This window comes from Myxine glutinosa, chromosome 2, assembly GCF_964187855.1.
Source record: "Myxine glutinosa chromosome 2, kmMyxGlut1.1, whole genome shotgun sequence".
Classification (NCBI taxonomy): Eukaryota; Metazoa; Chordata; class Myxini; order Myxiniformes; family Myxinidae; genus Myxine; species Myxine glutinosa.
The window spans coordinates 111,206-131,898 of NC_136262.1; the positions used below are offsets into that span (position 1 = coordinate 111,206).

Genomic DNA, 20,693 nt, shown 5'->3' on the forward strand with positions numbered 1-20,693 from the left:
AGGATGCCGATGGACTCACCCCTCGATCTCACCGAAAGGTGTGGGCTCTCTCTCTCTCTCTCTCTCTCTCTTTCTCTCTCTGTCTGTATCTCAGGGGAAAAAACGAAAGTGGAAAAAAAAAAAAAAGAAGATAGCAACACAAGCATGGAATGCAATGGAGGCGGGGAGGGATGAGGGGAACGAGTGGGGTGAGGGGAACGAGTGGGGGGAGGGGAACGAGTGGGGGGAGGGGCGGGAGAACGGTCGGAGGAAGGGAAGACCGAGCAGGGGGACGGGCGTGGAACTGGGAGGTGGGGGAAGGAAAATGGGAAGGGAGGACGAGGGATGTGGTTCTGTGTTTGATTAAAATGGAGCGGTGGGGCGAGACAGAGAATACACAATGTGAAAATAAACAAAAATGGAAAGGAAAAGGTGAATCAATGACCAAAAATAAAGGGGGGGGGGGGGATAGAAAGATCGAAAGTCGGAGCAGCTCGCACCTCACCATACATGCACAGCCGCCATCTTGCCATGCCCAACACACAAATGGCCAGCAGGGGGCGAGAGAGAGAGAGAGAGACAGAGAGAGACTTTGACTTTAAAACCCTTTTTATTATAAAAGTATAAAACAAGAGTAACACCAAAGCACGCTTCAAGGAAATTCAACAAAGTCATAGAAATTCCGAAAGGGAAAAAAACAATAAGTGCACTGCAATCCAAACAACAGAAAAGGCGGGAATACATTTTTAAAAAACACAAGGAGAAAAATTAGGCATCATTTCTAATACTTTTCCAGAAAGATGTATTAATTTCACATGTACAAATTTACATTTGCATTTGCAAATATGAGGAGACGGAAGAAAGAAAGAATAGGTCAAGAGAAGGGGAAAAAAAGACCGGCAAGAAGAAGCATAGAACAATGTAATGTGAAAACACGAAATATATTATAAAGAAATTATTAATTTGTTATCTTGGACTTCACAAATCCCTTCAACACACCAGGTCGCAATAAATTTTGCAAGGTCGTATGTAGTTTGGGCAGAGTTAAATTAAAGTTTGAGCCTTGCTGACACCAAAGAACTAAAATATATATATATAATACTACATTCTTGCATGGGTTTACCGCTCAGTTTCGCCTTCCGTGACAGGTATACGGCAAGTTTAACAGTGGCGGTTAGACAAAAGGGGCAACAGCCGGAAATGGGGGGAGGGAAAACGAATAACAGCATTTTTTTTTTTTTTTTTTTTTTTTTTTTTGTATAAAAGATCGAGGCTCGTGAAAGAGCGAACATTTATCACACAGAAAGACAAACCGACAAACCGACACATAACCGACAAACCGACACATAGAACAAATAACATCGGGAGCGGTAGACAAGATGGGGAGAGAGGGGGAAGGACACAAACACAACACAACACAACACAACACAACATTTTAGAGCAGGAACCGAGAGACATGGAGACATCGAGAGATCTGTGGGAGGGAGAGGGCTTTGGGGGGGAGGCATGGGAAAGGGGGTGGGAGAGGCATAAAACATATGGACACTGCCAGGACTACCAGGAAAGAAGTTGGAAGGAAATATCCAGTGGGCCAAACACCACTGGAGGTCACCTGTTCTTTTAGATACAAGTCCAGCATACATTGCATCCCATAAAGGCTCAGAGGGGGTGACCGGGAGGCAAGAGTCCTTTCCACCGGGTAACCCCAGTTAGAGGTGGGTCCCCGAGAAGTAGTTTAACACAAGACCTATAGATGCTCTTGCTACTCGTTGCGTGGAAGGGGGGTGACCCTGTACTCATGGGGGGGGCAGATCATTTGGGGTAAAAAACACAATTAATTCTGGTACTGTGGGCTCAACCTCTGCATCCTGAGTCCAATGTAGGCCTAGCTGGTGGCCTCTTCGGATCGCCGCTCTGAGTACGTTCCCGATTAACCTCTTGGACCGAACACCTGTTAGGTCCGCCAGCTCGTTCGCAGGTTTCCAACTGTATACAGAGTCATGCCGGAGATGGCACACTTTTAAAATGTTGGCCACTATAAAATGTTGGCCACTATAAAATGTTGGCAGAAATCACGACTCCTCGGGATATCGAGAAAAGTGGATTAAAAAATAAAGGCAAATGTGCAAACATGTTAATGCCATATGAGTCTGTTTGACGACTTTTCAAAACGCCCTCCCAGGCGTTCAAGAGGCTCTGATGAAAGACTGGAAGCAGAGATGCATCAACGTGTTGTAGGTTGGTCAAAAACAGTTCCTGACCGTAACCGAGCCTCCCAGCTCGTCGAAGAATAGAGCAGGCCAAAGGCTTGCTTGGTAAGTGCCCTGCAAAAAGCAAGCGTTGGATGGAATGGAGGCGGAAGGCCAACAGGCGGCATTTCACGTCAACGAGACCATGACCACCCTCGGCCGAGAGACAACATATGGCGCTCGGTCGGAGCCAGTGGTAGCCACCCCAAAAAAAATCCACCAGTTTTCTCTGAATAGCTTTAAGAAAAACCTCCAGTGGTTGCAGGCAGATGAATCGGTGCCACAAAAGGATAGTGACGAGGTTGTTGACAACAAGCACACGACCTTTATAGGAAAGGCGGGGTAGAGCTCTTTTCCATTGGCTCAAACGCTTATCCACCTGGTCAATGATTGCCTCCCAATTGTTTTGGACATACTGAGGAGGACAGAGGAAAACGCCAAACTACTTGATGCCATCGTTTTCCCACACTAGCTCTGCAGGAAAGTGGGGGGGGGGGGGGTGGTGGTGGTAATAACGGTGGCACAGGTAAGTCATTTTTGGGAAAAGGGAACCATAGAGCCTTGCTTTTCCTCCAATTGCATCTCAATGATGAGGCAAGGTTGAAGTCCAACAAGCACTTTTCCAAGGCATCACTATCACATTTTCTTTTAAGAAAGACACATACGTCATCGGCATATGCAGACAGGGTCAAAGGGGGGTGTCCTGGAGAAATAACAAGTCCAGGGATATCTTTTCTGAGAGCGAATAAGAGAGGTTCCAAAGCGAGGGCAAATAATAGACCTGAAAGTGGACAACCTTGCCTTACCCCTCTCTGAACCTTTATGGGTGGGCAAAATTCGTTAACTTTGATCAAGCTGGAGATGTTTGAATATAACAAAGCTACAGTGCATTCAGAAAGTATTCAGACCCCTTCACTTTTTTCACATTTTGTTACTTGCAGCCTTATCCTGAAATCATTTAAATTCATTTTTTCCCTCATCAATCTACACTCATACCCCATAATGACAAAGAGAAAACAGGATTTTAGAAAGTTTTGCCAATTTATTAAAAAGAAAAAACTGAAATATCACATTGACATAAGTATTCAGACCCTTTGTTATGACACTTGAAATTTAGCTCAGGTGCCTCCCATTTGTCTTGATCATCTTTGAGATGTTTCTACACCTTGATTAGAGGCCACAAGTGGTAAATTCAATTGATTGGACATGATTTGGAAAGGCACACACCTGTCTATATAAGGTCTCACAGCTGACAATGCATATCAGAGCAAAAACCAAGCCATGACGTCGAAGGAACTGCCTGCAGAGCTCAGAGACAGGATTGTGTCGAGGCACAGATCTGGGGAAACCTACGAAAAAATTTCTGCTGCATTGAAGGTTCCCAAGAGCACAGTGGCCTCCATAATTCTTAAATGGAAGAAGTTTGGAAGAAAATGGAAGAATTCTTAAATGGATGTGTCTTTCACTGAGGAGAGACTTCCGTCTGGCCACTTTGCCATGAAGCCCAGATCGGTGGAGTGTTGTAGTGATGGCTGCCCTTCTGGAAGTTTCTCCCATCTACACACAGGATCTCTGGATCTCAGCCAGAGTGACCATCGGGTTCTTGGTCACCTCTCTTACCAAAGCCCTTCTCCCCCGATTGCACAGTTTGGCCGGGCGGCCAGCTCTAGGACGAGTCCTGGTTGTTCCAAACTTCTTCCATTTAAGAATTGTGGAGGCCACTGTGCTCTTGGGAACCTTCAATGCAGCAGAATTTTTTTTTGTAGGCTTCCCCAGATCTGCGCCTCGACACAATCCTGTCTCTGAGCTCCACAGGCAGTTCCTTTAACCTCATGGCTTGGTTTTTGCTCTGATATGCATTGTCAGCTGTGAGACCTTATATAGACAGGTGTGTGCCTTTCCAAATCATGTCCAATCAATTGAATTTACCACAGGTGGACTCCAATCAAGGCGTCGAAACATCTCAAAGATGATCAAGAGAAATGGGAGGCACCTGACCTAAATTTAAAGTGTCATAACAAAGGGTCTGAATACTTATGTAAATGTGATGTTTCAGTTTTTTCTTTTTAATAAACTTGCAAAACTTTCTAAAATCCTGTTTTCTCTTTGTCATTATGGGGTATTGAGTGTAGATTGATGAGGGAAAAAAATGAATCTATATAATAATAGCGTAAGGACTCGACTTTGTTATCCCTTTTACGCCGCACCCAGTGACCCGATGCCCACGGCACTAATGGATTTACGATCTACGAACCACTCTTTGTTTATCACGTACAGCCATACTCGAAAAATCTGAATTAGCCGATGTTGGGGCCCAAAAGCATCCGATTAACTGCCGATACGACGCCATCTTATTGGCGTCTGCTGGGTGAAGGCAAAGCAAGCCGTCCGCTGATTCGACAGTCGAAGGCGACAGCAAGCCGTCCACTGAGTGGACAATCCTGAGCATGCATTTGTGCCGGTGTCGTCGATCGCGGTGTATGCTAACCTCATCAGGTGGGTTTACCATAATTTCTTCCAACCGCGCTCTTTGTTTATCACGTTCAGCCATACTCGAAAAATCTGAATGCGCCAGTATGGGGCTAATTCCAGTCGATTTACTAATCCGTTCATTTTTTTAAAGTCTATGGTTCTACTGCTGTTCCTTTCCATTGACACATACCACTGCGCCAGTGTGGCCAGAGTGGTGCTATGCCGATTCCTATTACGAATCCATTCATTTTTCAAAAGTATATCGTAGCGTTGTCATTTAAGTAGATTGCAATAAATACGTTGTTCATATACGCACTCTTCATTCTCATCTTTCTTCCTAACTCTTACTCAGACAAGCAAATCCCCTATGCCATCCATAATGGTACACTCTATCCATACACCACATCCTCCCTTCCGTGGATGTTCCATGGGTTTCGGCTAGTTTAAACGATTTCAGCATGAGGCTGCAACATAACAAAATGTGAAAAAAGTGAAGGGGTCTGAATACTTTCTGAATGCACTGTATGTAGGCTCTAAAATTAGCACCGAGCCCGCAAGCTTGCAACACATGGCACAAAAACTTATGATCAATGCTATCAAAGGCCTTTGCAAGGTCAAGAAACACTAATCCAAAATCCACTTTGATACATTTACCGGTTAACAAATCTCTGATTAGGAATATGTTGTCATAGATGGATCTGCCAGGAATGCTGCAACTTTGATCAGGTAAGACCAGATCACCAATAACTGTGTTCAACCGGTTCGCAAGGACCTTGGAAAACAGTTTGTAATCCGTGCACAACAAAGAGATCGGACGCCAAAATGACAGGTGTCAGAGATCGCTGGTCTTTGGTAGCAGGCAGAGTACTGCTCTTCTAAAACGGAGCGGTAATTCTCCGGCTAAAAGAGACGCATCCAGAACTTTGGGCAGCTCTGGGCCCAAAATGTCCCAGAATGCCCAAAAAAAATCGGCAGGTAGGCCATCGATGCCTGGGGCCTTTCCCGACTCCATCTCAGCAAGCGCACCGGTTAACTCGGGAAGGGTAATTGGAGCATCCAGTTCTAGACGTTGGGCTTCAGTCACAGAAGGAAGATGAGAGGTCAAAACATTCATCATTTCATGAGAAACCGTTTTGGCTTTGAAAAGATCAGAAAAGAAATCGATTACATTTAATCTTATATCACTTGGATTAGTAAGGATGTTCCCCCCTGGGTCCAAAACCGAAGATATAAGTCGTGTTGGTTTATCTACAGTTTCTAGATGAAAGAAAGACTTAGTCGGGGTATCTGAAACCTTGATATTCTGTATTCTTAGCCTAACCAGTGTGCCCGCTGCTTTTTCATGGATGAAATCCCTTAATTGGGCCTTCTTCTCGGGTAGCAACCGATAGTTCACTGGGTTGTTCTCATTGGCCAACTTGCCCTCTAACCTTAAGATGTCTGCTTCCAAGCAAGCCATCGTGATATGTTTTACATTGGTACAGTGTGAATTAAATTGTTGGCAAAATACTCGAATCTGGGCCTTTAGGTTGTCCCACCATAGACAATATTAGACTAATTGAGGAGAAAGAGGACATTTAAAATGTCCGTCAAATGCATGAACCTTTAAAACCGAGCTCCTCCCTCATTTTTGATCCAATTGAGGGGAAACTTCACAGATATGTTCAGCACTAAAATGTCCTTTTGGAATTTGCGATAGGGCACGTGGTTTGGCAGATATCGTTTATTAAACGAAAAAAAAATTAAAAAAATGGATATCTCTTGTTTATTCTCGAGTTCTCCTCAAGCCGCACTGTGCGTCCTCAGCCTCGTCTCGCGAACGTCAACAGCGCAACACAGCGCGCGCTTTCTGGAGGGGCGGAGCCAAGCCGAGCAACATATATATACACATCGATCATTGATCGTGAACCGAAAAATATTATAAATTACTGATGGTTTCAGAGTAATGACGTTTTTAAGCATGATCCTTTAAAACCGAGCCCCTCCCTCATTTAACATCCAATCGAGGGGAAACTTCACAAATCTGTTCAGCATGTCAGTCAACTAAAATCTCCTTTTGGAATTTGCGATAGGGCATGTGGTTTGGCAGATAGCATTAATTAAACGAAAAAAATAATTTTTAAATGGATATCTCTTGAATCACTAGTACCTCAGACCGTGAGTTGGTAATAATTTATATAATTCACACAGTGCAATACGTGCAGGCCGCTCCACGGAGCGACCTTGCGGGCTTATCAACGAGGCGAGGCGTGACACACATGTGTCTCAGCATACCTCAGATCAAGTTTGAAAACCAGCATCAACAGTGCATAAATTTGCATATTCGATCATTTTTGAGTTATGGCACTTTTAACTTTGGTAGGGGACATGTATTGCAGCGCAATTCTCAGAATGCTTGTGTTACGTGGTCCTCCCGGTGACTACCTGGTCTCGGTGACCCCCGGACCGTGAGAGGAACTCCGCCAGAAAGATCTCTGATTTATACGCTTTCGTAACGCAATCAATATGAAGTCCGGTCAATAAGAAACCCCACACCAAGGATCCGGAATAATCAATAATATATTCCCCGAGCAATCAACAACCATCAACAATCAATATTACTAAGATGTAAACTCATCAACATTAGCTCTAAGATGGCCATCTTATACATTCCTCACTTGAGCCCCACTCACGACTCCCTCCATGGTCAATGTCTCTCACAATGTCTCTGTATTCCTGTAGTTCGATCTCCGCACGTGGGCGGTTGAACGGACCCTTCCTGACGTGCTTCCACCGTGCACGTCCCGTACCGGGAACAGCTGCTGCCGCGGACACCTCCTCGGCAGCCCACCGAGGTCGGTGCTCGTGATCGCGGCTTCGGGGCTCGCAAAGCGGGCGAGGCCCAAGGCGCCTGCCATACGCGTCCTTGTAGACGTTGAGGTAAACGGTGCCGGACGCTGGGTTCCGTGCAGGAACCCACGGCAATTTGATGCGTAACCGGTAATTACCCCGCGCCGGTAACTCCTCTCGCCAGACGGGCTTTTCAAACGCAGCATTCCCAATGCTGATCAATATCGACACCGCTCGCGTCGGAGCTGGGCGAGGAGCAGAAGATGGCCGCTTTCTCCCGGACCTCGTGTCTTTTCTTCTTCCGTTTCCGGTCTCCTTTTCCCCAGAAGGGCTCCTGACCCTTTAATCACAACAACCTTTAATCGACTACACATTAATAAGCAAAGACCTGAATAGTAATTCACATAAATCCGTAACTCTTGTTAATCTTGTAAAGTAATTCATTTTTGGTGTAATTTTGAAATAGTTATGATTCTTTTATCTATTTTTTTATCATCATTAATTAAAAGATAATAACAGAATAAACATTGTTCATGGGCTTTTGACTCTGTGTTTAATCCCATTCTATCACACCCCGGGCAATTCTCTAATTTATCATATGGAGAATCAGGGAATTCAAGAGGCTCAGCATCTGGTATATCATTTAGATTCATCATATTTATATAGTAAAACTTTACTTTGAAGAAATATCATCTTCACTATAATCAGTGCTTTCATAATCATAATCATCTATAAAACTACTTTCATAACTACTGTTTGAACACAAACTCTCAGTATCATAACTGTCTTCTGTTCCAATAGAGATACTATCATCACTATCATAATTCCCAAAAGCTATCCTTCAACAACTAGATGGTATTCATAGAATACTTACCCTGCGTAGTCAACTTGGGGTAAGCCAACTCTTCTGTTTTTGAACGTTTCTTATTATTTGATCCAATATGGCTGCCAGACCACATGAGCGATGACATCATAAATTCATATTCTCTAAATAATTGTTGCATAGATCATGCTCAAAAAATTTCAAACTGATCAGACTAAGCATTGTCCCTGGCGAATTATGATGTCATAATCATGGCACCAATTACGTCATCGTTAACGACACCTATTCCCCATATGGAGTTATTTACAATGAGCCATGTTTCAATTTTTTTCCATTGAGCAGTTTTGGAGATATAGAGGTGCAACGTTTTTCGCGTTTTTCCACGATGGCGCCTGAAACACATGACCTATGACGTCATGATTATCATTCAAATATTCTAAAGGAGGAAGATCTCCTATGGTGAAAATTTCGGATGGGTAAGTGCTGTATTTGTCGAATTATGACATCATAACGAAGGCACCGATGACATCATCATTAACATATCTTATTCCCCATGGGGAGTCGGTGACAATGAGCCATGTCTCAATTTTTTCAATGGAGTGGTTTCAGAGATATAGAGGTGCGAAGTTTTTCCAATATGGCGCCTGTACCACGTGACCTATGATGCCATAATAATCATTGCAATATTCTACAGGAGGAGGTGCTCCTATGGGCAAAATTTTGTGTCAATCGGACAAAGAATTTCAGAGAAAAAAAATTCATACTGATCGAATCAAGCGTTGTACTTGTCGAATTATGACGTCATAATTGAAGTATCAATGACATCATCATAAACATATCTTAATCCCCCAAGCAGCGTACTTGACAATGAGCCATGTTTCAGTTTTTTTTCGATGGAGCGGTTTCAGAGATATGGAGGTGCAAACTTTTTTTCGATTTTTCAAAGATGGCGCCTGTACCACGTGACATATAATGCCATAATTATCATTTTTAAAATTCCACAGGAGCCGCTCATATTCTGAAAATTTCGTGCCAATCAGACTAACCGTTGCAGAGGAATTTTATTTTTTCATACTGATCAGATCAAGTGTTGTACTTGTCAAATTATGACGTCATAATTAAGGCACCGATGGCATCATCAACATATCTTATTCCCCATGGTGAGTACTTGACAATGAGCCACATTTCCATTTTTTCCATTGAGCGGTGTGGGAGATATGGAGGTGTAACGTTTTTCCAAGATGGCACCTGTACCACGTGACCTATGACGTCATAATATTCATTAAATATTCTACAGGAGGAGGCGCTCCTATGGTGAAAATTTCATGTCAATCAGACCAACGGTTGCAGTTGAAGTTGATAACTCCAACAAGTTTATCACAACTGACAACAAAGTTGATACACATCTATTTATAAAATAATTGAGTAAAACACCTGGAGACATTTCAGCCATTCCTAACACAGATCAGAAATACATCTCTTTTACAAAAACAATTGATACATCTCACAACTCGTATCAGATTTCTTGACACATTTAAATTTATGTCAAGTCCTTTATCTAATTTAGCATCAAACATTAAAAATTTTCCTAATCTTAAATCACATTTTTCAAATCAATAAGATATTGAACTTCCATCACAAAAGGGAATATATCCAGATGATTATATGAACTCGTTTGAGAGGTTTGAAGAGACACAACTCACTTCTAAAGAAGACTTCTACAACAAGTTGAATAAAACTCATATAACTGATAAAGATTATACACAAGCACAAAATGTTTGGAAGAAGTTTAATATAAAGAATCTCGGTGAATATCATGCTTTATATCTTAAGACTGATGTGCTCTTATTGGCTGATGAGTTTGAGGCTTTCAGAGAAGTTTGTGATAACAAGGATTCATATGGATTCGACCCTGCACATTATTATACAGCCCCAGGGTTGGCTTGGAGTGCTATGTTAAAAATGACAAAACAGAATTTGGATTTAATCGATGATGTAGATATGCTTTTGATGATAGAGAAGGCCAAAAGAGGGGGAATATCTCAAGTATGTTCAAAGAGATATGCGAAAGCTAACAACAAATATCTTACTGGTTATGATGCAACAAAAGATAGTTTTTACTTGATGTATTATGATGCCAATAATCTTTATGGATGGGCTAATCTCAATCTCTACCTTATGGAAAACTTAAATGGGTAAAAGAAAAGAATTATGAAAAAGTTCTACAAGATATTGTTATATCAAGTCAAAGTGAATTGGATAAATCAAAGGTAGGGTATTATTTTGAGGTTGATTTAAAATATCCAGAAGAACTACATAACAAACATAAAGACTTGCCATATGCCCCCGATGAAGAAAAACCAAGAAAAGAATGGCTCAGCGGTTATCAACAATCATTTTCTACTAAAGGAAAGCCAACAGAGAAACTACTTACGACATTATATAATAAAGAAAATTATGTTCGACATCAAAGGAATTTGAGACAATATTTGGCTGCTGGTTTGAGAGTAAAGAAGATTCATAGAGTTTTAAGGTTTAAACAAAGTCATTGGTTGAAAACATATATTGACTTCAATACAAAGAGAAGAACAGAGGAAAAGACAGATTTGGAGAAGGACTTTCATAAATTGGTAAACAATGCTGTGTTTAGAAAGACAATGGAATATGTTAGGAACAGACAAAATATAAGACTTGCTTCATCTTGGAAACAAGCATCGAAATTAATTAATAGACCAACTTTTCAAAGAGTGGACGTGTTTTCAGAGAACATTTGTGCTATTCGTATGTTTAAAGAGAGTATTGAAATGGATACGCCTATTAATATAGGAACAACAATTCTTGACTTGTCAAAATGATTAATGTATGACTGCTACAACAAAGGAGATATGTGGATGATATTAATTTACTTTATATGCACACAGACAGTTTTATTTTAAAAATCAATACGGAACATATTTATAAGGATATGTCTCAAGATGTTAATACTTATGATTCAAGCAATTATAACCAAAACAACAAGTTGTTTTCTACAAAGAATAAAAAAGTTATTGGAAAAAGTTTAAAGACGAATTGGGTGGAAAGGTTAAGAGTGAATTTGTGGGATTGAGCGCAAAGGCTTATGCGTATAAATATATTGATGGGGATGTTAAAAATAGTGATAGAAATTTGAAGGGAATAAATAAGAATGTAATTCAAGAGACTATAAATTTTGAGCATTATTGTGATTTTTGTTGTTGATAAGGGAAGAGTATAGAAGGATGAATACAATAAGAAGTTATAAACATCAATTATATACGGAGGAGATAAATAAAAAAGCATTAGGGGCTCTTGATGATAAGAGGTTTAATTTAGATCATGGAATTGATACCATCCCTTATGGATATAAGTGTTAAGCAATAAGATAAGTATAAGTGTTAAGATAAACATAAGTGATAAGATAGAAAGGGGGAGGTGATGGGGGGGGGGGGTGGAGGGGGGTTAACAGGCTACCACCACCTTTTTTACTGATATATAAATGATAGAACCAAGCAATAACCAAACCGGAGTGGAGAAAAACGCAGCCTTGGTATTTAAATGGAAAGCATCACGAATGTGAAAAATATCAAACAAGTCTTATTGAAGAAATAACCAAAAGAAAAGTAAATTAAACAAATAAGCAAATAAATTTAAGTACAAATAAGTCAGAGGCTCTTACCAGAGGACTCAACATCATTGAATGGACAGAAAATTTTGATGGTTGGAAAGAAATCAATGGGAAAATAATTTACTACAATCTTAAAATGATATGTGGCTCAGGAGTTGCTCAAACAAGGACATTAAAAGAGGTCTATCGTTTCATCTCTGCTCAACAGATCCCAGCTGTTCCCTGCTGCAAAAACAGGGAACAGGGAAAATAATATAAGGAAATAATATTATAAAATAATATAATAATATAAACAGGGAAAATATATCCCTGCTGCAAAAACAGATCCCAGCAACTACAGACCAATCAGCCTTCTCCCAATTATCAGCAAAGTCATGGAATCCATCATTGCTTCAGATATGAAATCCTTCCTCTTCTCCAATGGCTTGATCTCTGATCATCAATTTGGTTTCAGACCTGGTCACTCTACTCTAGACATGCTGCTTCTGCTTTCTCAACAATGGATGGAGGTCCTCAATGCCAAACAGGAAATTAGAGCCGTCTCCCTTGACATATCACGTGCCTTCGATACGGTCTGGCACCCCGCTCTGCTCACCAAACTCTCCTCTTTTGGTATCCATGGAAATCTCCACGCATGGCTGGCGGACTTCCTCTCTAGTCGTAGTCAACGTGTGGCCCTGAATGGGTTTCTCTCATCTCCTCTTCCTGTTCAGGCTGGAGTTCCCCAAGGCAGTGTTCTGGGCCCTGTGCTTTTTCTGGTCTTCATCAATGATCTCTCTGACTCTCTTGAAAATCCTCTCTATCTCTTTGCTGATGACTCTACTCTCTGTCGCTCCATTCATCATCCCTCAGATCGGCAGTCTGCAGCCTCCTCACTCTCTGCAGACCTGGACAAAATCACAGACTGGGCAAACAAGTGGAACATGTCTTTCAATCCTGAATCTCACACTCTTACGATGTCTCTCCGAAAAGACCGACTGGACAACCCTCCCATCCACTTTCTGAATAATCCTCTCCAAGAAGTTCTGTCACTCAAGCTTTTGGGTCTCACTATCTGCCATGATCCTTCCTGGGAAAACCACATTTCAAATCTGGCCTCCAAAGCCAGTCGCCGACTGGGCATCCTCCGTCGTGCGAAGTCCTTCCTTGGCACACCTGAGCTCCTCACCACATACAAGGCTTTCATCCGCAGCTCAATGGAATACTGCTCTCCCCTCTGGGCTGGTGCTCCTGCCTCACACCTAGCTCGTCTTCACACTGTTGAAACCAAAGCATTCAGAATCATTGGAATCTCCCATGATGAAGCTAACTCCAAGGGCCTCTCACTCACTCACCGCAGGCAGGTTGGTGGTCTTTCTGTCTTCTACCGACTCCTCTCTGGCCTTGCCCCCCCAGCTCTCTCTGGGCTCTGTCCCGCAAATATTCCTACAGGTCGCACAAGATCTGCCTGCAACCCTCTTATGGTTAAACTGCCAAAATCAAGACTCTCTGCTCACCTTCACTCCTTCATTCCTCTTTTCTCCCGCCTCTGGAACAAACTCCCTCACTCTCTTCAATCCCACTCCACCCTCCAAGTCTTTAAAACAGCTGTTCACCACCATCTCTTATCTTCCCCCATCCAAAACCTTGATCTTTTCTACCCCCGCAAATTTCACCCCAATTCCACTTTTTTGAAATACCAACTTCTGTCCTGGAAGTCGTTGGTGTCCTTGTGTTTTATACTTCTCCCACCCCCCCCCCCCTTCCCACGCCTCCTCCCCCCAAGCCCTCTCCCTCCCACACATCTCCCTGCTCTCAAATGTTGTGTGCTCTCAAGTGTTTGTGTGCTTCCCCTTCTCTCCCAATCTTGTCTTCCGCTCCCTCTTTTTATATATTTTGTTTGTCTGGTTGATTTGTTTGTAAGTAAATGTCAGCTCTTTCACGAGCCTCGATTCAGTATGCAAAAAAAAAGAAAGAAAAAAAAAGATACTTGTACCAAGAACCAAGTTCCAACATATTGTTTGTTAATATACTTGATGGTGATGATAGTCAGGTTCACTATGTTTTTTCGTTCAAAATCATGGTAGATTAGCAAACCTATACATTTTTGGAAACGTTATTACATGGAAAATCTGAAAATCAATGTTTACATTTGCCAATTCCGACCAATTCGATTCGACCAATTCGACCAATCGACCAATTCCATTCGACCAATTCGACCATTTGACCATTCGACCAATCGCTTCGATCGACCATTCGACCAATTCGATCGATTCGATTCGATTCGATTCATCGAATTCGATTCGATCGACCATTCGACCAAATTCGATTTGCCAATCAATTTGACCGACATTTGCTTGTGTGGAACGGACTGTGAAAACGATGCGGACTATATTGTCGGATACGACACACAGGACAGTGATGACGAACTCTAAATGGCATATTCTGTAATCGTGTATGTTTGATGCCATTGACTGCCTGTGTATATTTTGTCATTGACTGCCTGTGTAGATGTGAAGTTATACTGACTGCATGTGTATATATGATTTTGCTGACTGCCTGTGTATGTTTGGTGATATGAATTATTGTGACACATTTTGATGTTATTAACTGCTTGTACAAAATGATAACATGTATTTGATTATGCAACTTATCGCGAATATAAAGACAGTATTTTGCAATTCAAAACCTTTGATTCGTGTCTTACCATTCCCCATAGCACTAATTTGATACTTTCATTGGATTCCTTGTCCCTGAAAATATAGGTTTAGTATATTTTTAAAAGTTTTTAGGGTAATTAGAGGCAGAAATAGAACAAAATATGTATTTTACAGTGGCCATTTCGAAAATCCAAAATGGCCGCCATACAGGTATCTCTCCAAATGTAAACATTGATTTTTAGTTTCCTATAACCTTTCCAAAAATGTATAGGTTTGCTAATCTACCATGATTTTGAACGAAATATAATTTATTGACATAGTGAACCTGACTATGAGTGTTATAAGAAAATTAAATTATTCCCTAAAATAAAACATAAACAAATATTAATTGGTCCACTTAGTGAGTATAATCAAATGCAGTCCCCCTCCCCAATTCCCCCTTCCCCCATTTCTCCCTCTCCTTCCCCTCCCTAATTCCCCTTCCCTCAATTTTCCACCTCAAGTAGTAAAAGAATGGGGTGTCTTGAATGCGCCGACTAACAGCGAATGAACGTAGTGAGTGAGAATGAGCGTAAGCGAATGTCTGTTTGTTGTTGTGATAGCCACATTGGAGATGATGATAAGTAATATGAATTAAAAGCATGGAGGGAGTCTAATAAGAGAGACCTTGGTAAATATATAGACCTTTGTCTCAAGACTGATGCTTTCCTAATAGTCATGCATTTAAAAACTTTTGAGTCGTATTTTGAAGGCTTTCAATTTAGACCTCACATTTGTTACAAAGGATAAAGTTGAGCTTAGGAGAAGTGTTTGAAATGAATGGGAATTACATTCAAATTGATAAGTGAAATTGTGCCATGTTCCGAAAGCAAATGGCCTTGAACACAAGTCCAACTGTCCAATTTCATGATCCAAAACATTGCAAACTTTTATTACAACCAAGTTTCGATATGTGAGAAAATGAAGCGCTCAGACTGGAATCGAAACCAGCACGTAGTCAATACATAGTCAGGAGATAGTAAATGGACATGAGTCCTGGGTTCGGTCTGAGTGCTTCATTTTCTCACATATCCGAACTTGATGATTTCAATGCTGTCCACCACCAACTGTATTATTACAATGTTTTCGAACAATTCACAAGGAGCACAAATGACATTGTTTACCTGAACAAAATGTACTCACCATTTCACCATTGCAGATGGAAAAAATTTGTGTGCCACACATGATTGACGTGAAAATAAAAAAGAGCATTCCTTCAATTGAGAGGAAAATTATGAGCAAGATCGAAATTCCAGGTGAAAAACTGCTACATTCTGCAAATAAAAGTGACAAATGATGAAAATGAGCATTTGCCAAGTTTAATCAAAGCTCCCATAATGCTCTGAGCTTGAAAGAACAAGATTTGCATTGCTGCCCTAACAACAACATCGTTAAGTGGCACTAGTAACAGTTATATACGGAGAGTAAACAATCACTTGTGACACCAATGACCAATTGAATAAACTATGAAGTTTGATAGTAACCGATTGGTTCAATTCAGTGGATTTTTTTAAATGATAAAAATAATGTGACAGTATCTTGAACTAATAATGAGGTGCACCCAGTAGAAAGAAAGATGGATAGCATGGACCGTGGACGAGTAGGAGAAAATCTCGATGTATTAAGTATGGAAACTGGAGCTTAAGGTTGTTTACGTGTCTTCACACAAGGGGTTGAAGTCATGGTAATTAGATAGGGGTTAAGATTAGTTTTCCTGCAGTATGTGATTACCCTTGGTGGTTTTACCCCATGTTTTTTTTACAATTACAACAAGGCCGGCCATGCAAAACTTTCATTAACCAAAATTAAACCACCGGAAACACCAACAATGCCCGGACATTGCCGATCGGCAAGTAAGCCACGCCTTAATGATGCTCACACCAAGCAAACAGGCTCCCGAACTAAACCCCACCTTCAGAAGATTGTAACCGTCAGGCCATGCCCCCGAAGTTCAGGATTGGTCAGGTTGATGTCAGAGCAAGAAGGTTTGAGCAGTAGAGAGAAAGAAGAGTCTCTCGCTCTCTCGGTCGCTTTAGTCTCTGGCTTTTGGCTGTGGCTGGCTCATGTGTGCTTGTGAGGAGACTTTTCAGGATATTTTGTGAACTTTTGCAATGTTGGAGGAGGGGGTGTTATTGGTCCATGGTGCCCTTCAGGAGCTGAGGGCCGCGTTGTGCTAGCTGGCCAGGAATTGAGAGAAGGGCGTTTTGGCAGCTGCTTGATGACTCTGTGTGCATCGGCGTCGTCGGCCGGCGCCATTTTAGGCGCTCCAGTGCGGGAGGCATCGGGCACGGACCATCGCCATCACCTTTATAAACGTCCGCGTTGAGACCAGAGCTGAGTACCGGCCGACTTAATAAAGCATTTTTTATTATCTTTCCCCTTGTTCGTATTTGTGTCTGATGGAGGATCCTCAAAGTAGGAATTTCGATTATTTTACCTCAACCTTTATTTCACGTTACATTTACCTTTATTAAATCATTTTTGATTTGTCGTGTCGTGTTTCTTTGTTTGTGGGTTCGGGAATCAACCCGTGTGGCTTCTGTTCAGGTAAGTACCTCACTGCCTTTGTTCCCGCGCATGCCATAAAAATAACCGCCAATAATTCGGCCGTTTGCCTCGGAAATTAAAGACCGTCCGGATATTCATCCAAGGCTGGTGTTCATCGGCTACGGACTTGACAATATCTTGGAATCATTCTAGATCACATCCTAACACACAGGGAACATTTGCAAAGGGTTTGTGCGAAATCAACAACTAGTGTGAACCTCATCTGCAAGCTTCCCGGCATTCGCTGGGGAGCTGGCACACGCAGATAAGGAGTTGTGGCGGTAGAGATAAGGGAAAAGGCATCAGTCCAAAATGGCCAGCTCATTTAAGATTCCATGAAGCCCCCAGGCTTTGACCTACAAAGACGCCAATAGAGTGGTCTTAACCGACTGCAAACTCTACAAGCAAGAACTGCTCGTAATATGTATAAGTGGAAGCAAACTGATAGCCAGTGGGTGCCTGTGACCATAAGCCAATCTTACATGTTGTACAGGACTGCGTGCAGAGGAGATTCAGTGTGTCCTTTGCAGAACTACACAGGGCCATTGATGCTGTGATCAAATGGCTCTCATTACTCAATATTTAACTTTCATTGTCTATAACGTCATATGAAACAAGAAGTGCTACCGAATCAGTTTGCCAACAGGTACACAGTAGGCCGGTTCACTATGTTCAGAGCTTGGCTGTCGTTCTGTTTTTTTGGAGATTTGCAAACCTATATATTTTTGGAAGCTACAGAGCCGAACCAACAAAAAAACCAATGTTTCCATTTTCTCGGAAGTATATATGGCGGCAATCTTGGATTTTGAAAAATGACCTCCCGCAAAGGCAATTTTCTCAATATTGCAGCTTCTAAACCACCCAGGGTCTTCATTTGAATGGCTAAACATACATTTTCAGGGGTGGAGAATACAATGGTACCAGTTATAATGTGGTAAATCACTTATGGGGGCCATTATGCCTTTGTCAAGCTATTTTCCGCTGCATTTTATGGGGTTAATGCGTACAACACATACTGACATGTGTCAATATGTGAACTGTATCAATACTGTGATGGTGGTGGCTGTGTTTATAGGTGGTGGTTTCATTTGCTGTATTTGCAGATTCCAGTAGGTATATATCATGAGTGAGATACCTAGCCTTTGTCAAGGGACGCATCAAACCCAGGAATCCACGAACTGGAAGCTGTGTGTGCTGTGCCAATCTGATGATGCGAAGAAAGGCTCACTTGTACAACAACCCAGAATCGACTCCTATCAAAATCCAAGAATGGGAGACAGAGAGATCCAAGAATGCCATGTTCAAATCAATGATGAACTACCTACACCGTGTGGAGGCAGTCATATTCTTTGTGGCAGCATCTCAAAATGCTGATCTGATGCTCCATCCTACAGCTGGAGAAGCACTGGGCAAGCTGTTCTTTGCAATGGACCGGATCAAATACAAGTGACTCTGGCCCCGATATATCAGCGATATGTATGACCTGAGAACCAACCACCCTGAGGACCTGGAGAGAACTTGGAGCAGGCAACATATCAGTCACCAATAATGACATTCCTTTTGTATCTATTGGTGCAGACCATGCATGCGAACATCTGAACAGGTTAATGAAGGTTCACTCTGGGCTCGTTGGCATCTCCAACAATGCCAATGCTAGACAGAGATTCATCATGGCCACACCGGAGCTCTCAAGCTTGTCTAGAGAGTTTAAGAGTCAGTTCGGCAGTGTAGATGGCAAGATCACAGAGTATCATGACCTTGGATCAAGTACAGTCAAGAGGGAGCATGACACAGTTGATAAAATTAAGACAGCCATACTTTGTCACGGCAATCCATTTGCAACTGAGGGGGATAGGCTGTACAATCTGATCACCCATGCCTACATCCCAGATGAGTTTGTACCTCAGATCTTGAACATTGATGTCACTGGTCAAAAGCTCTATGAAGATTACGTGTCAGAGCGAATCAACGGGGATGTCAGCCTATGGACACCAATGAAGAAAGAGAAAATCAAAATGGACATGTCTGCAAACGTGAAAACCACTGTGAAACTTCGAGACAGTACTGTAGATCTGATGGAGACCAAGGATCTGTATGGACGGCTTATGGTCCTTGCCAGATCAAGCAGAGACATTGATCAGAAACACGCCATTGGAAACTATGAATTCACTCTGACACCACGGGCACTGTTTGCCCCAGATGGCACAATGCTGCAATGCAAGGACAAGTCAAAGTTGTTTCACCAACTCGAGAAGTTGGGAACAGCTGAAACATACCAAGAAGATCAGCAACAGATCCAAGTTGCAAGCCTCCAGAAGAAAGATGCAATGGATACAGAAACCATCGACTCAACATTTAACAAAGGTACCAGTTCCAGTCAGAAAGTTGCTCTTGTGGATGGTATCGTGCTTGTGCAGAGGCTGACAAAGAAACCTGCCACAGTAGTGACGGTGAAAGATCTCAGTGGATTGTTCAATGAGAGGCTGGTGTGTCTAACGAGAGACTGTGATGAGATCATTCTCGTGTTTGATACCTACAGGGCTGATTCTCTGAAGACTACAACAAGGGAGAAAAGGAGACAGGGAAAGGACCCAGTCCAGTATCAAGTCAAAGATGACACAAACATCAATCATATTCCAATGAGCCGCTTCCTTTCTCATGACAAAACAAAGGCTGATCTCACCGAGTATCTTGCAGCAAAAACCATTGAATACAGCAAGGACTCTTCCAAGCTGATAATTACATCTGCTGCAGGACATTAAGAGCAATAGGGAACTGTTATTTGAGGATAACAACCACGAAGAAGCGGACACACTGCTGATCCAACAGGCGGTGCTGGCATCACATCGAAACTCATCTGATGCAGAGTTAGTGGTGTTCTCTCCAGACACCGATGTACTAGTGCTGGTGATAGCAAACTATGACCTCCTGCTAAGAAACACAAGTGTTTCGATGGTTTCTGGAGTTGTTCAAGTACAGCCTATATGGACAGGTTTAGGTGCCGAAAGAGCAAAGGCTTTGCTTGCCTTCCATTCATTCACAGGGGCAGACAACACAGGGAGCTTCTCTCGAATAGGCAAGACAACCTGGCTGCAGGTCTTCATGAAAACAGGTGAAGATGTCGTCAAGGCTCTGCAGATGCTTACAGAGGCCACTGAAGTGACTGAAGAGATGGTGTCCACATTAGCTGAATTAGTGTGTGCTGCAAACTCACCAAAAGGCATCCAGATAAAGAGCATCCCTGAGCTGCGATGGCATCTTTTCTGCAAGCATGTCCAGGCCAGAGTATGGGGTCAGGCAAGCGTCGCTCAGCAGAAGATCCTGGATCCACTTGAGAATGGCTTCTACAAGGACACCGAAGGTCAAGTGAAGCCAATGACAACGGTGGTCCTCCCAGCCCCCAAGGCTATAATTGAGATGGTCAGATGTCAGTGCAGAGGAGACTGTTCTTCTTCCAGATGCTCTTGCAGATC

At 42.2% G+C, this 20,693-nt stretch overlaps 1 protein-coding gene across 5 annotated transcripts in view; it reads right to left on the reverse strand.

The window, feature by feature from the left end:
• The window catches only part of LOC137422108 (palmitoyltransferase ZDHHC3), a 203,976-nt gene that overhangs the window by 71,922 nt on the left and 111,361 nt on the right, over positions 1-20,693 (reverse strand). For 2 of the 5 annotated variants that reach the window (XM_078772892.1, XM_078772894.1), the window contains exons 6-7: positions 15,817-15,947; positions 4,279-7,869 (exon numbers count right to left, since the gene is read on the reverse strand). In XM_078772892.1, the coding sequence (XP_078629018.1) occupies positions 7,723-7,869; positions 15,817-15,947 (278 nt within the window). In that variant the 3' untranslated portion in view covers positions 4,279-7,722. Of the gene's footprint in view, positions 1-4,278; positions 7,870-8,298; positions 8,475-15,816; positions 15,948-20,693 lie in introns of those variants that run through there. The other 3 variants (XM_078772891.1, XM_078772893.1, XM_078772895.1) reach the window with 2 other exon arrangements.